Source organism: Perissodus microlepis, chromosome 7 (assembly GCF_051167445.1).
Source record: "Perissodus microlepis isolate ML-2025 ecotype Zambia chromosome 7, ASM5116744v1, whole genome shotgun sequence".
Taxonomy (NCBI): Eukaryota; Metazoa; Chordata; class Actinopteri; order Cichliformes; family Cichlidae; genus Perissodus; species Perissodus microlepis.
The window spans coordinates 18901231-18918210 of NC_140467.1; the positions used below are offsets into that span (position 1 = coordinate 18901231).

At 39.2% G+C, this 16980-nt stretch overlaps 2 protein-coding genes across 4 annotated transcripts in view; one reads left to right on the plus strand and one right to left on the minus strand.

The window, feature by feature from the left end:
• LOC146382952 (forkhead box protein P2-like) overlaps nucleotides 1-16980 on the minus strand; it is a 33479-nt gene that overhangs the window by 8078 nt on the left and 8421 nt on the right. Inside the window, exons 2-4 of one of the 3 annotated variants that reach the window (XM_084934002.1) lie at nucleotides 4227-4353; nucleotides 3450-3607; nucleotides 1351-1455 (exon numbers count right to left, since the gene is read on the minus strand). In XM_084934002.1, coding sequence (XP_084790128.1) covers nucleotides 1351-1455; nucleotides 3450-3602 — 258 coding nt within the window. In that variant the 5' untranslated portion in view covers nucleotides 3603-3607; nucleotides 4227-4353. Of the gene's footprint in view, nucleotides 1-1350; nucleotides 1483-3449; nucleotides 3619-4226; nucleotides 4354-16980 lie in introns of those variants that run through there. The other 2 variants (XM_084934001.1, XM_084934004.1) reach the window with 2 other exon arrangements.
• ppp1r3ab (protein phosphatase 1, regulatory subunit 3Ab) lies at nucleotides 7925-15139 on the plus strand. Its single transcript, XM_084933999.1, has 4 exons — nucleotides 7925-8750; nucleotides 9270-9334; nucleotides 9443-9531; nucleotides 10287-15139. The coding sequence occupies exons 1-4, from the start codon at nucleotides 7969-7971 to the stop codon at nucleotides 13191-13193; spliced, it is 3843 nt and encodes a 1280-aa protein (XP_084790125.1). The 5' UTR covers nucleotides 7925-7968; the 3' UTR covers nucleotides 13194-15139.

Below are 16980 nucleotides of genomic sequence, written 5' to 3' on the forward strand. Positions count from 1 at the left end.
CATTTGGCCCGCGAAGCCATACCATATTACTATTAGAACTGGCCTACTGGTATTATACAGCTAATATATATATTGTTTAGTATTAAGCTTTGCTTGTTCCATATTCAGTTTTTCAGCAAAACTAGTTTGAGTCCATAAGAAAAGATTCATTCTTATATCTGGAGGAAGATTTTTTTTTTTCAATAAATATTAATGTTAGCCTGTGACTTTGTTCCAGTTTTGAATTTTGGCCCACTGTGTATTTCAGTTTGACACCCCTGATTTAGACACTTATAACTGCTACTGGTAGAAATGTTTGTTTGTTTTATTTATTTTAGGCAGCCTCACGTTTGCCAATCTTTGGTGTGTGGTACAATTTCAGTATTTGGTATATTACAGAAGGTGGAAAGAATGACAAAAAGGTTTTTACTGAAGATAGAGATTTACAGACACACTAGCTGGGTATAGGCTGTCTGATATTAAACCTGTTCCAAGACTGCGTGCTTAAGCATTAAAACACTTTAACCCAGGCAAACTCTTTATAAAAATCATGATTCTTTGTTGTTTCCCTGCTACAAGAGGAGAATAAATAACAACAAAGCAACAACAACAGAAACCACAGAAGAACGGGGTCATAGGCTAACATTGTCATTTTAAACACTGACATCTTGGTGATATGATGGTACTAAGCCAAAATTAATACATTCTATTTAATGAGATGGAGTTAAACCTTAGTGGAGAAAGTCTAGGTAAGTCAAAAGGTTGAGTTAAAATCCAGAAGTGCAGGCCCTTTTAATTATTTTTTAATAATTATACCTTTTGGTTCTCCTAGTATAAGTCATAATGTGCTAGCACTAGCACTTTTGCACTTTATCTAATGTTAAATATGTATTATAACATTTAGTAAGCTGCTGTGTTATTGTATTATTATTATTATTATTATTATTATTATACATATTGGTTGATTGGTTGACTTTGGAACACCAGTTTGCTTTGGAATGACTAACTTACAAATTAGCTCACCTTGATAGCTTTAAGCTCATGTTAATCATGGCCTCAGTCTAAATCATTTTGCAGTAACATTAACTCAAATATCTAACCCTATAACCACAATGTATTCTCATTGTCATAAGTTCCCATTGATAAGACTTTTGTAGTTTTTTAACGCTTGCTAGCTAAGTGACTTCTCTTAGCTAGTTAACTAGGCTAAATTAACAACAATCATAATAATAATTATATGTATATGCAAATAATAAATAAACAAATAAATAGTTGTTAAAGTAGCCAATTTACAAACTTTGCTGTGTTATGTAAGTCATGTTTATCAAACACCACCACCCTGATATGTATATATGTTAACTGTGCAAATACCTGCTGAAGCAGAAGGGCTTGCTGCTTCTGGTGGATCAGAGCCTGCAGCTGGCTGGGAGCCAGAAACTGCTGAATCTGCTGAGGGGCCATCATAGCAAGAAAGACCTCAAAGAAGAAGAGGAAGGACAACATTTAAAGGACAGTCAGGAGTGCAGTCAAAACAATAACTGAGACAGAGTGTCAGGTGATAAACAGTAATAACCATCAAATGGGAATCTTTCCAATTACACAACAGTGTTGTCAACCTTTTGTGAACATCATCATGCTGGATTGTGTCACTGACCCAAAATGAGACTGGAGATAGGCTGACCAGTTAATTAGCAACACAATTTCAAGCTTGTTGTGGCTCCTAATAGAAGTGTATGGGTATTAATAAAGGCAAACACTCCCAGAATAATAACTGATCTGCGCTGTCACTGATAGGGTGACAAATAACAGGGCGATTGTCTCCCTTTGTAGTCACACAGAGCCTACAGCAATTACCATGACTGCATTAAGAAACAACAACATGCATATTCCACATGTTGTATTACAAACAACACATAAAAAAAGTGCTACTAAATGATTGTTGGGGAAAATATAATTTATTTGAATTTTGCAGTATGTGGTCTCCTTATCTATATATAAAACATCAACCGTTATATACAGACTAAGGCTGTTCTTTGAGTTTGGTAAAGCTGTCATATTGAAGTAATATCCCAGCAGCCTGCAGGATGTAATGAAAGAATGCACCAAGGACCTCAAGTTTGTAATTTTTCCACCCATCAGTCCATTGAGATGTTGCCCCCTGTGTTCAACCAGACTGAGAAAGTTAAGAGCAATAGGCATTACATGAAGAACAAGGAAGGAAGGAGGTGCAGTGGTCTTATTTAGTGCTGAAACAGCTGGCCTTTTAATTTACTGGTTGATTGGCAGAAGTTAAATCAACCATCAAGATTATGTAGACATACTTTCTCAAAAACCAGGGGGAGGACAAAGACGCTTTACCAAAATTAGCAAAGAAAAAAAAAAGCTTTAAAAAAGTTCAACTACCACTGTTAACAAAAGCAACGCCCCCAAAAAACACAAACCACACGGTGGTTATGCCACATTTTTAAAAATATAAAAGTTTAAGACAAGACTGACAAATATATGTGTCAAGCTTTTTTTGTTCTCCCTGAATGTTCTTTTGCATGTAGGTGCAGCTGGCTTCATTATCGCGCTTTACAAATCACCGTGCATCCATTTGCTGCGTGCAGCCTGGATACAGGTAAGCAAGAAATGCATTAAAGATGAAGGTCCCTGCCTTTTATTATCAAAGAAAAAAAAACAGTTTTCTACATGAATAGTCCTTATTTGTAATATTTTTAGGGTTTTCAGATTGAAAAAAAATATTCATATCACAAGTCATTATTAAATTCTTAAGACCAGAATCACACTCTGGCAGACAGACAACATTGCAACAGGATAAAGTTATTATGTCAGCTGAAAATACCCCCCCCCCCCCCCCCCCCCCCATCTGCCCCCCCTAACCAAAAAACAGGATCTTTAAATATTAACACCATGCAGTTGAGTGCTGGCACAAGTTGAAGTCCAGATTTAGAAAGTGAATTAGGAGAATAGAACAGAACAAAAGTGACAAGATGACAGGACGGACTGGAGGAAGCGCTGTTGCTGGCCGCTAATTATCTCGGTTGTTTCATTGATCCCTTAGATTAAGATTACCAGGGATGGAATTGCAAGAGACAACCATAAAATTGTGTTGGGCCATGCTTATTTGCCGTTCACTTGCATCTGTTTGACCTAGGTCTGTGCACAATTATTCCTCCCTGGCTCTGACTCACAAACTAATAATGAAGGACAAACAAGAATTCTGTGTGTCAACTCCCCGCTCCCCTCAGATCTCATATGAAATCTTTGTCACTGTCAACAGAGCCGTGAGCTCTGGGTTTCGTGTCCTGCCAGAGGATATCCAATATGAGGCCATGGGGTATTTCTCTCTTGACATCTGTTTGAGGAAGAGTGTTCTGTTTTCCACTTATGAAGGAGAGGAAAGAGCTGAAGGATGAAGAAAAGGAGGATGAGGGGCATGATGAAGGAGTAGCAGAACACACACATACCTGTTTATGTTGAAGAGTCTGCCAGTCGTCGCCACTCAGAGCGCCAGCGTTCCCATTAGCGACTCTTTCCCCTCCACTACTGTCTGTGTGACTGAGGAGGCTGCTGGCTGGGTTTTGACGGGCTGTTGTGGGACTGAGAGGGGACTCTGGCATCTCAGCTAACATCATAAAAGAAGCTGGTTATCAAAGATGTAAGCTGCAAACTTCTACTGCTATTTGAAAAAAAGAAAATCTCAAAGACAGGACAAAGAAACTCTAATTAAAAAATATTCTTACAACCAAAACAAAAATAAAATGTTTCAAGGAAGGCCTAAAATAGGCTGAAATATGCTGCAGATAATATTTAGAGGACTGCTGACAAAAAAATATAGATACATTTTTGACTTTCAAGTAAAGATTTCAACAATTTTAATGAATGCCAATCATAAAAAACATTAGTGCATCCTTTTTTTGACCTGTTATTGACTTCCTAACATTTAAACGATAATACCCTGTAAGATTTAATCATTTAATACCATCAAAAATCAGAATGATTGATTGTAACCGGATGTATCCAGAAAATCGATCTGTAGATTATAACATGTACAGGCATTAAAGAAAATTAGTCAACATATCTTACCACTGCACAAAGGCAAAGCTAATAAAAAGCTCCCTAACAATAGTTTAAACACATATCCTGTTATATAAAACATGACTTTAAGTTTTCATATAAAGTCCTAAAATGCACAGGAAGTACAATCTAAGCTCTCCTACTGAAAACGAACAAAAGCTTCGTACCGTTAAGGTGAACAGCTGAATTCAGAGCAGCCAAGAAGAGTTGGTGTCTTCAACTAGGCAGTTTGGAGTGTGGATGAGAGATAACTGATGGAGTTGTGTGACTACCTCGAGGGGAGGAGTCACAGCACTGTGAGCAGGAAAAACAATATTATAAAATCAGACGGCGCAACAAATATATTTAAAACATAAAAGTGCTGGCAAAAGTCTCCTGCAATGTTAAAAAGCTCCTCTAAAAATTTGAATTGATTAATGTTATTTACATTGTAAGAATACACACATTTATAGAACATGTATTATTCACATTAGTGCATACAGCACACACAGCGTTGTGCTTCCCAACTACCTGTTTTTTTTTTTTAATCCTGACACTATTTTTCTTTGAGATATTCATAGATGTACACAGTGCAATAAGCAAAACGCCCCCTAACACACATCATTTATTGTCTTAAATGAAAAACAAAGAGTCCTTTTTACATTTCTTAGAGAAGACAAGTATAGTTTTACTTTATTTAGATATTCAGTATCTAAGACGTCTGAAAAAAGGGCTCTCTAACCACACAACTGTCAAACTCTTATCAAAGGGCTATTTACAGTTGCGTCTGCACATTTGAAAAAAATAATTTAAAAAAACACAGCAGTACATAAAAACAAATAGAAGTGTTTAATTTAGCCTGCTGATGAATGCAGTATACCCTAGAGTGCAGACACGCAGCTGACAAACTGACAAATAACACCCTGAATAACTCTCGACATGTCTGAGACAAAATAAACTTTGTGGAAGACAGTTCTGCACAATCATTATGGATTTATTTTAAAAAAATGTTTACTTTCAGCGTGCCACCTTTATCATATAAACGTCCTCGACGAGGGTGAGGACTAAAGGCCAGACAGCCACGTCCTTGTAATTTATCTCTTGTTGGTATGAGGGATCGCAAGGAAAGGCTCAGAAACCTTTAGTTTTCCCTCAAATAATCCAGACAAAGAATTGATGTGTTAGCTTAAAAAATATTTATAGCAATAATGCACGATAAAACGTGTTAAAAAGAAGCCTTTTACATCGTGTACATTCACAGAAGTAACAGCTGAGGGAAATGGACTTGTACATCTTCACAAAAAGTACAAGATTAGACTTCATAGCAGGTAATGACTGACTTGTGTATATTGTTACCAAGGTAACTTTCTGCCACCTACTGGATTAATATTTACCTGCCTTCCAATTTGGATGAAAAAGGTAATAATGTGTTTTTTATATATAGGCACCTTTCAAGACACCCAAGGACACCTTACAAGCAATTAAGTATCAAAATCCCAATATGGATATAATAACAGTTGGAAAACACCATCGAATTAAAAGTCAATACATCATTAAATACTACTAGTGTTGTGTGTATTCACATCTTATATTTGTTCTGCCTCCAGCTTGTTCTGTTTCATTATAAAATCATTTAGGGATTTGAAACGAGTTATTTTATTTGTTTTTGTTTTTCTAAACTCTTTTACTGTTTCACTCTTTCACAACTGGAGACTGGAAACCTAAAGGGTTACAGTGGTGGTGTCCTAGCCTTGATTGTGTGTGACTCTCTTTCAGTTCAGCAACCAACCCACTGTGATGCTCTAAGGCTCATAATGTGATGAGGTCCCCTCATTTTATTCCTCTACGTGTCCTGCAGATGGCATTGTGGCTCCACCTGAGCCAAGGACTTGGTTCACAAACCAGTCGTTGTGCTCGTTGCTGTTCCTCCAAACAGGACCGGGGTTCCTGAGGTAGAGAAACCTCAGGTTGAGTTTCTGGGAGGGGGAAGACAGGATGACTTTGGCCATCAGAGCAACACCACAGAGTAAGAGCTTAGACAAGGTCTATGTGTCCTCAGAAGATTTAGGAAGAGTTAGTAAGGATGCTGGAAAAGGTTCTAACAGCATTTGTTGCAGTTATTACTGCCGCCAAGGAGGTCATACACCAAATAGAGCTCGAAAAGGTTTGAATGAATTTTGAGTGGGGTCATATTAATAACCCATTAAAATTTCACTTCCATCCACCAAGGTCTTTCAGGTCAACCTCATGGATTATTGATTTAAAATGGACAAAAAGCCTTATAAATTAGAAACTACGATTCTTATAAGTGTAATGTGTATTATCAGCATATTGAAAGTACCTTGTAAAGATGAAAATAAATAATAATAATAATAGATAATAAAGAAAATAAATTATGTGAGAAACTATGCTTTCTAAATATTCCCTATGCCTATATTGACTACATATAAGCATATAGGGAATGATATATGGGAATTCTAAATATCGCTTTACTGGGAACGTCTGGCCTATTCTTCAGAGTCAAATAAGGTCAAAGTTTCATAACTTTTATCTTTAAAACTGCACTTAAAATTTTACTGCCTTTGTATTGGTGATATTTAGGAAATGATGCTGCTATATGAGGACTCTAAATATCACACTATAGTCTGCACTGAAATATCATGTGACGCTTGACCTCTGACCTCATTACTTTCCTCATCTGCCTTTCTTTCAAGTTGACCTCAAAAAGATTTCTAGCTATTAAAAAAAGTATGATCAAGAGAAAGAGCATGAGCTGCCTAGTTATTTTGAAATATAATGTAGTATAATATTATCTACATTCATTTACAAATCACTACCTATTATCCATTACCTACTGATACATAATGTTTACAGTAAACATCTGTCATGCTGCCCTTATCGGATGTTTACTGAGTTACAAATTCTTAGAGCATGTTTAAAAGGAAGAAAGAAAAATAAATGAATGCATACAAAATACAATACTTGTTTTAAAAGTAAATACTGCTTCATGTTTAGTTCTATAATGATGCTGCTCTCCTCTGTCTCAGGTACATGGTTAAAATCACTTCCTGCTTTTTTCTTCTATATTGTAAAAAGTGTCAATAATATGTAGCACGACGCTTCCTTCCTCTGTATTCATGGTTTATTTTTACCCTACCTTCCACGACTGAGCACTGCAATAAAAGCCTGGACAAAAGCCTTGTCTCATACGAATCAATCAAGTGCTTACCATTCATTCTTATTCACTGTTAAACATGTTTTACTCACTAATACTAAGCGCTCACCACTTTTTTGGCAATTATGCAAATTTGTCACCTGTAAGATAAATACAGGAAATATTACACACTAGAGCCATAAACTGTATCATGGTATCTGCCAATGTGATAGGTGGATAATAGATAAATCTAATGTGGAATGACTGTTTCTCACCTTGAGACTTTCACAGCTATTAAATTATCAGATATTCACAGATTGGAAATTATTTTAAACAGGATGCAAGTGCAATGGAGCCCGTTGTGGGCCAGAAGTAACAAAACATAAATAGTTACCATGGTAAATCCCATGTGCCTGTAAAAATAACATTATAACTCCCTTGGGAGTCATGGATTCTACAAAGATGTCCACAAAATATTTAGACTTTGGGGTGGTTTTGTAATAAGAAACTTAGATGATTATCAACTTATAGTTTAGATTAGGTCATACAAGCCTTCAAAAAACAAAAAAACAAATACGGCACTGGGTCATACATTCTCTTCAGGAGAAGACTTAGACTACTGCACATAGTTTAAGTCCCTTCTGGCCTATTTATAGTGTTGGCCCTCGCAACAATGTCATCTGTAATTTGACTCCATCTGTTAAGTCAGAGCATGAATGTCAGTTGCCAGAAGCAGCGCAGTTCATTTTCACGCTGAGTCTCTCACAGAGAGCTTCATGGATTTTTGGGGACAGCCAAGAGGGTCTGGGGCCTGTAACTTCTTAGGAGTCCCAGTCCTCAGCTCCTGGGACGTGGACGATGATGAGGGCGAGGTGGTCATCGGCATCAGGCCTAAATCCTCTCCTCTCCCACGGAGAAAGAGCTCTGTGTCTGATGAGGACTCGGAGCCTGAGCCTCCCATGTGTGGCTCCAGGAGAGTTTCCTTCGCAGATGCCAAAGGCCTCAATTTGGTTCAAGTGAAGGAGTTCGACACGTGGGACGTGCCCAAACTGCCAGGATACGACACATCTGATGGGGAAGGCAATGATGAAGATGAATACATTCTTTCACCTCTTAATTTTTCCCTCCCGTTATTAACCGAGGAGCTACTGACCAAGGTCCAGGAGCAGAAAGTAGAGCTGGAAAAAATTGAGTTACTTCCAGGGACCACAATAGTAAAAGGGGTGGTGCGCGTCCTCAACATCTCCTTCACTAAGGCGATATATGTTCGAACAACTTTGGACTGCTGGTCCAGCCACTTTGACCTCCTGGCTGAGTACATCCCTGGTTCCAGCGATGGGCTGACGGACTGTTTCTCATTCACGCTCACTTTGTGGCCTCCATTTCGGGACGAGGGGGCCAGAGTTGACTTTTGTCTGCGGTATGAAACACCTGTGGGGATGTTCTGGGCCAACAACGCCAACAAGAACTACGTGCTGTCATGTTTCCGCAGAACAAAGGAAAACGATCAGGCACAGAAGGAAAACGTGAACAAGAAAAGCTGCCTCAAGACAGCCAGGTGAGAATACAAAGTGATTTCATAAAACATTTTTTAGGCACATTTTTTAGGTTTATTTAATTATAGGAATTGTGCATGGTCAGGGGAATGTCCATTATGCTTGTTATGGAAGATTGTAAAGGCCATTTCCATTTCATTAAAAATGTCCTTTGCTAGTTAGTTTTGTAACTTAAGTTTATTTTGGTGATGACTATGTGAGGTCTATAATTTGAATAACTCATATAAATAGAAGAAATATGCTTCTTCTTTTTTTTTTTTTTTTTTTTACATTATAACCAATCTAGACTTTGTGAAATGGACAGCAGTCACAGTTAGAAAATACACAATTTCACATCTCACACATATAAATACTTACAAGTTTTTAACAATTTAACACTTTTTAATCAAAACAATTTGTGTATCTCAGCACTGTCACCTTACGTGGTTTGTTGATTGACGATAATCACCTGAAGCTACGTGGAAAAAGAAAAGCGAATTAACCCTGACTGATCGCATTTTTAATTAATTAACTTATTACAGTTCGAACTCCAGCGTGGAAAACTGTTCAGGAAAGGAGTCGTCAACACAGGGAAATATTGCAGCAGGTGAAAATTTACCTTTTCTCCACTGTGAAATGAAGAAATGACCTGAAATTGAAGAAAACTGCTTTGATAGCCCAGCAGGATCATAGATAAAATGTTTCTTGTCTCCAGATGTGTCCAACAGTGGACTAGAGGGTGACACTTTGAAATCTAAGAATGATCAGTCAGGAATGTCAGAGGAACATGGACAGAAATTACTGGTGAGTGGAAAAAAAAATGTTGCCGATATGACTGATGACGCAACAGTTCCAATTCTGTCCTGACATTGTAAATCCTCACATGCAAAATGTTGTAAAGCAGGGGTGTCAAACATAAGTCCCAGGGGCCACAATCGGCCCAGCAAAGACTCCTATCCTTTTTTTGTAATTTGAACATTCGTTACAACCCAAAGAGTAGTGCTGACAGATTCTTTTCATTTTACAGCAACGTTTCTTTATCATGTAGAAAAAAATGAGATGTATTATTAATATTGTACCTTTTTTTTAATAATATCTCAGGGATTAAACATGTAGTTCACTGGTCCGGCCCACGAAACACTGAAGTGGGCCATAATGTAAGATGAGTTTGACATCCCTGTTGTAGACTGTGTTAAGTTTTCTACATATATGATGTATTATTAGCAGTGTAAAGGCATTTAAAGGATCGGTATGACTGTGAGGTGCAGGAGGAGCAGAGAACTTAACATGACCCTGGTGCACTTTTTCAGAGAGGGTCACATAACTGGACTTGGGTACCACCAGTATAACATAATGTGCTGTGCACCTAAAAAAAACAAAAATAAGAAGTGATACTTGCAGTTTGTGCTTTCTCACAGTTTCAATTACATTTAGTCAGGCATGCTTTGTTTTTTTTTAAATGTCTTCTTGTTGTGAGAAATGCAACTTTAAATTTTACCTCACTTGGTTTTCTTTAAGGGGCATGTTGTTGAAATGAATCTATCTGTGTTGGTGGACAGATTGAGAGCGGAGTAAATGACAGCCAAAGGAGTCGCAGAAAGGCTGCACGGATGGCCCGGGTGAGGGACTACTTTGCTCAAAGAAACGGAGACGCCAACAACGCAGATAGAGACGAATCGCCTCCAGGGGTAACACAGGCAGCTCGAGAAGAAACCCCAAAGGAAAGGCATACAGATGTGCAACTGTTTGCTGAGAGCAACCGCAAACCAGAAGGTTCCCAAGCAAAGTGCAGCAAACCCCTCCTCAGTGTTTCACATGTTTTGTCACCAGCACTTGACCGAAAGTCTGAGAACGAGGCAGAGAAATCTGAGAGCATGGCTTTGGCTGCCTCAGTCACATTAGCAGAAGGTGAGAGTGCCACGGACATCCAAGATGACCTGTTTGATAATTTTGCTCAAGCAGAACAGCAACATACCAAATCTCAGGACAGTAGTCAGGAGGCAGACATGGGTCATGAATACATTAGCAGAACAGCAGTGAGAAATGAAAGCCTTGTTGGCCAGACCAGCAGCTTCACATTTGGCACTGTGGTGGCTCCGCTGTATCACCAGGTGTTTGGCAGAGTGGGAAGTGAAAGTCAGAGAGGAGCTGGCTGGGAAAATCCTGCACGGGCTACACTGAATATTGGAGGCTTACATCCTCACACTGGCATGAGACAGATTAGTTGCACTGTTTCAACAGATATTAAAAGTAACAATAGTAAAGCACTTCGAAATGTGATTAATAACCAGAAATCAAACCAGGAATGCACAGACATAGCACCATGCAATAATCGTGTTGAAGGAGAAGAAGAAGCAAGTTTAAGTCTGACATTAAATGCAGAGACTCTGCAGGTTCTGGCTGGGACTGAAAATACAGACCGGAGATGCACAAGCACACTTAAGGTTTCACGAACTTGTTTAGAAGAAACATTAAGCTGTCCTGAGACTGTAAACATTTTATCGCAAGCAGATTTGTTGAATCCACAAATACCGGCTGAGAGTTTACATCCCTGGGGAGAAGCACAGGAAGACAGTGTAACACATGACCCCCAAGGCCAAATTACAGCAGAAACAACACAGTGTCCACTCCCAGAGAATCCATGTACACATGATAAAACTAATCTGGATGAAACGCACGCAAAAAGCGATACACATGAAGTCAGGACCAGTCCGCAAACATCATTTGTAAAACTTGAAAGCTCTGGGGACCTGCTGGGACATGTTAATGAAGGACCTAACCAACAGAGCGGCGGCTTAGAAGAAAAACGCCATGAATGTGAGTTAATCAAAGCTCTGTGTCCTGGTAACGCATCTTTTAGTGAGGTTAAACCATGTGAAGACTTGCATAAGTTGAATTTGCACCACAATGACAATTCAGTTACAAAAGCAACTGTTCCTGACTGCAAACTTGTGGAGAAATCAGATTTCACAACACCCAAGACACTTCTGGAAGCTCGAGGAGAAACTAACAACATGGGAGAAGGCAGTAAAATGACACACGGCTCACTGAAAGATGAATCAAAATCCTCTGGTGAAACTGAGGTAACAGGGGAGTTGGCTGAATGCGTGACTACAGAGACACAGGAAAAAACAGAGCATTGCAAAATCAAAGCTAAGGAGGAGGCTCTCTGTTTAGGAGAAATCACTGAAGGGAAGGACTGGGAAATGATGGTTAAAGAAGAAGAAAACAACATTTTAATACACGAAGAAGAAAGGGAGATAGTATATTTAAATCCAGGCGTCTGTGAAGTAAGAGAAAAAGAAATTGCAAATGAGGAATTTGTCAAGGGGAGGGCAGTGACAGGAGTAGAAGAGGACAGCGAAACAATCGGAGAGGCTGTCTCTGGAGAAGATGGTGCCAGTACTGAGGTAGAATGTGCTCAAGTCATAAAGATGAACAAAACAGGTGGAAGGGAAGAATTAACTGAGGAGAACCAAGTACAAGAAACAGAGGGACCAGTAGAGACAGAGCTGCACACAAAAAAACACTTTACAGGAAAAGAGGTCAGTATCGAATGGGCACACATCCAAGAAAACGAGGAGATAAAGGGAGATGGGAAAATAAACTTGAATAAGGAAGGTGAAGGCGGAGCAGAGCGGGAGAAAGAACCAAAGGAGGGAAACGGAGAGGAGCTGGATCCACGTTACGAATTCCTAAATTACAGAGCAGTAGAGGCAGAGCTTGTAGAATCACATTCACGTGTGGCGAAACAGGAACAAAAAGATCCAGAACTGTGTTTGGAAGAGAAGTTAGAAATTGCAGGAAGCAAGGATGGAGAGGTTTTATCTGCTCTGGTGAACAGCGGGCAGGAGGGTGGCGACGAGAGCGTACCAGTGAAAGAAAGTATAGGAGAAGAGCAAAGTGCACACATTCAAACTGAAAAACAATGTCTTCACACCACAAAAGCTCAGTCAGAAGATGGAAATGGTTGTGCCGCTGCAGAGGGGGGCGCATTAACGGATGAACCTGAAAGTGATCAAACAAGCCAGGACAGCGCTTCGGCAGAGTCGGACTCGGGTGATGAGGTGGAGCTGTACATGCACTGCCTGAGGGCCGTCGGCACAGGAGGATGGTCCCACGAAGACAAGAGCACTGTGAGCAAAAGGCCCCGTCTAAGCAGAACCAAACTGCTGTCTGCCACTATGCCGCCCATCACTGAATATCAGGATGAAGAACAACACCTCAGTTGCCTTCAGGAGAAGCTTGAAGACAGCAATGCCGCTGTTTCCCCTGCAGAGGAGCGCATGGGTCAGAGTGTTTTGTCCTGGACAGACACATTTTCCTGTAGCAATATTGCAAAATCACTGCTATATGCAACCCTGCTGGTGGTGTTTTTAGTTGTGGCATACCATTATGACTTTTTTGCCTGTTTGGGCCTCTACTTGATATCTCTGGTTTGGCTCTGCTGCCGAGAAGAGAAGTAACCAGTTAAAAACGACAACACAATGGGCTGAATTAAAATGTAATAATAATAATAAAAAAAACAATCTGTTTGATTTTAAAGGTTTTCAGAGTGTACATGGTACTGATGTGATACCCAATTCTTCTTTTCTATAACCAGTGATGACTAATGCATGATTTAGACTGATTTTTGCAGGAGATCTATGCTGTTACTTATACTGTAAACTCCTTTAACCCTGCACCATAACCTTCCGCGCAACCTGCTGCAAGCCCACTGAAATGTAACTACATGTCGGGGTGTCGCAGCATCGACTCGAACAGCGTGGATGGATGTGGCGTAGGGGGAAAAGGGGCTTCCGGTTACATCGTGAGTTAGGATGTAGATTTCCAGCAGAAGTCCAAATTAAGCTCAAGAAGACACAGTTAGGCAGGTATCACACACGTTTGCTGTCATAAGTCATTATTCTCAAGGCTTCACTGTACATAAAACCTACATTACAATGGTTACATTGATCAGTTCTGCAGCTTTTTCAAGGTGAAATACACTACTCACTGAAGCTAATGAGGATGTTTAATTTTAATTTTAATTTTTTGATCATGCTTTAAAAAAATGCAGGTTCATCCAGGTCAGGGTAGGCTTGAGAGACTAAGGAAAGGAAGGAAATTGGACTTCTTTGGGTTTGTGATGATGTTTTTCTAATCATCCAAGAGGCTTCTTCGGTTCTAAAAAATGGTAGAAGGTCCAAGTATTTAGACTCTGGTAAAAGGTATGAGTCATTACTGTTACCAGGGATTAAGGGCTGAAACCACTATGAGACCTTTCCCCAATCCATCATGTGACCGACTGAGGTCACCTGAGGTGAGGTAAATGGTAAATGGTTCTTTTCTGCTCAAGCTATCAAAACACCGTATGCCACACCCATTCACACACACACATGATACTGAGTTACATCACTTTTTTCCTGCATCTAAGTGCTTTTTAACTAACATTTACAGTCCAGTGAACGCACCGGGAGCAACTCAGCGTTTAGTATCTTCTTTGGCCAGGTCACACTCACCCCAATGGTTTGAGTGGGGTCATTGAAGTTCCTGGGATGAATGAATAAACCCAGATAGAAATCAAGTCACTTGGACCCATAACTTTTGTTTTCAACTTTGACTTTTAGCTGTGCAAGCTGAACACAGCTGCTGTATGACTTCAGGGAAAAAAGGATTAGCGTTCTCTTTTAAAAAGAAACACCATAACATTTATAAGCCGGACACACAAAAGGTATACACAGGGGCTTCTTTTTGATTTGAAGTGTTTCTAAATAAAGACAGGATGTTTCCGAGGTATCATGTGAAACACGTTGTAATGCTGTCTTTTGTCTGGAAGCTCACTGACTTTGTTTAGTTTGCAGCCATGAAACTACCCAGTTAGTTGACCTAAAAAGGTGTTTCTCTCAGAAGTAAACCCTTTAGAGCAATAGCAATGCAGTTTTATTAGGCCGGTTGGCATGTTGACTAAACCCTATACCTCTTGGATTGTTTAATAACTTTTACAAAGTGAAGTCAGGCAACTGTCGTTTTTGCCAGACTAACAGGTGCCTATCTGACCTCTTTTTAGATGTTTTTACTCGGATACAATGATAAATCAAATGTGCCGTGAGAATGGGGATAATGCATTTTTAAAAGTTCGTTTCATTATAAATACTAGCATGAAAAATTTATGATTTATATTGTGTATTGTGTGAGCCACACTTTATGAAGCATAGAATTGCTTTAGAAGCAAAGGGAAATCAAGTTGATACAATAAAAATCATTTAAACCGAGATGAGACGCAATTTAATAAATTGTAACTCATAGGGCCATTTTTTCCTCCACCAAAATATTAGTACATGTCTCGGGTTCCACAGTACATCTAATAAGCATATCTCCAGCTAAATAAACAGTGCCTTAGCCACCATGTGATGTGTGATATTTTGGGAGAGAGAAATACTTCACTGTCAGAGGGTTTAAGAATTTATAACTACAACAAAAGTTTAAATAAAGCTACAGCTGTCCTCACTTCACATGAAATCCGTGTTTAAACGGCAAATAAATAGACACCCTCTCCAGACACTTCATAAAGTACACTGTACTAAAATCAGGTTGGACTCCCCTTATCCCTTCAGAGCTGCCTCAATTCACAGATTCAACAAGGTGCTGGAAACACTGCTCAGATAGTTTGGTCCCTATTAACATAGCGTCACACAGTTAGTGTGGATTTGTTGGCTGCACATTTATGATGTGAATATTCTGTTGCACGCTCTATTGGACATAGATCTGGTAACTGTGGACACCATCTGAGGTCAGTGAACTCACTGTCACGTTCAAGAAACCGGTTTATGATGATTTGAGCTTTGAGCTCTATTATCCTGCCGGAAGCGTCCACTGGAAAATAGGAATACTGTGGTCATAAAGGGACGGACATGATCAGCCACACACAACAGGAAGGCATCTAAAATTTTATTCATGTAGAATGTAGTCCCTGTGATAAAACTGTAGATTTCTAATATTTGTTATTACCTCGAGTCCATGTGGACATGGTTCTGCTGAACACAGATGTAATAAGTCCACTACCAATGTGGATTTAGTGACTGTATTATTTTCATTGGGGTTACACAGTGTCCACCGTAAGGCATTACCTCATATTCTGAAATGACTGAACATGCAGGTAATAATAGATGTTGTCCTGCAAACAGCATTGACATATATGGTATTTAACTTTTTCCCCTGTTGTTCAGACAGTGGCAGTTTGTTTTCATTAGCCAGAGTCAAATTACCATCTCAGACTATAATGCTCTCCATCAGGATTTTCCAAGCCAATTTCCAGAAACAATAACCATGGATTGGCATCACTTGTGGGTTTTCAAATTCTTAGCCTATTTTAGAAAACATTGCATCATCTTTTCAAAGGTTTAATATCTGTACAGCTTTAGAAATGCTCCTTCTTACACTATCCCATTTAACAGGACAGAACATCCTCTCCAGTCACCCTGTCTTAAATCATGATGGGGGTTGGAGGCGGGGGACTAGATCCTATATATGGGTCTGTTATAATATAAAAATCATTTAGCTTCATGCAAAGAAGGGAAATGATATATAAGGATGGCACGTTGAACTGTGTTCACAGAGAGATATTTCTGGAAGTGCTCCTGAGCTCGTGCAGTGATTTACATGACAGTACTGCCATAGGGCATCCACTTTTGATTTTCAGCCTCTTCCCTTGCACACAGAGATTTCTCCAGAGTCTCATCACCTGTTGGTGATACTGTATATTGTGATAATGATGACGTTGATGTCATTTTGCATAATATACAGTGTCCCAACTTTTTCAGAACAAGGTTTGTATAACATAATGCTAACAAATTCATTTTACAGGAAGTGCTTCCAGTAGTTTCTTCAACACATGTCCAATATTTTAATTGGAGAACTAATAAAAGAAAGCAAACAACGACAAAAACACACAAAAAGTTATTCAGTTCAGTGGGATATTGTCTAAGAACATACATTTTTTGTAATTTACTATCTTTGAATAGTTTTAGGGTTTAAACGAATAAATCAGTTGGCTAAAAAACAAAGTGTAGTTTTCTTTTGTAGATAAAAACTTTTGCAAAACACAAAACTACACTGTCTGATGTGTTGTTTACGATTTTTCAGCAATTTACAGATTTCCAAATGCACCTGAATGCTTCGCAGCACGCACGCCAGCTCAAGAATGCTTCCACGCCTGTGATTGGACGACGCGCTGTCAGTTTATGACGCGTGTATGCTCCAGGTAGCCAATCG

Bases quoted from the DNA above. Each gene is read 5' to 3' on its own strand.
- ppp1r3ab (XM_084933999.1), top strand. From the start codon at position 7,969: ATGGATTTTTGGGGACAGCCAAGAGGGTCTGGGGCCTGTAACTTCTTA. The intron at 9,335-9,442 runs GTGAAAATTTAC...TCTTGTCTCCAG, and splicing joins ACAGGGAAATATTGCAGCAG to ATGTGTCCAACAGTGGACTA. The intron at 9,532-10,286 runs GTGAGTGGAAAA...GTTGGTGGACAG, and splicing joins AACATGGACAGAAATTACTG to ATTGAGAGCGGAGTAAATGA.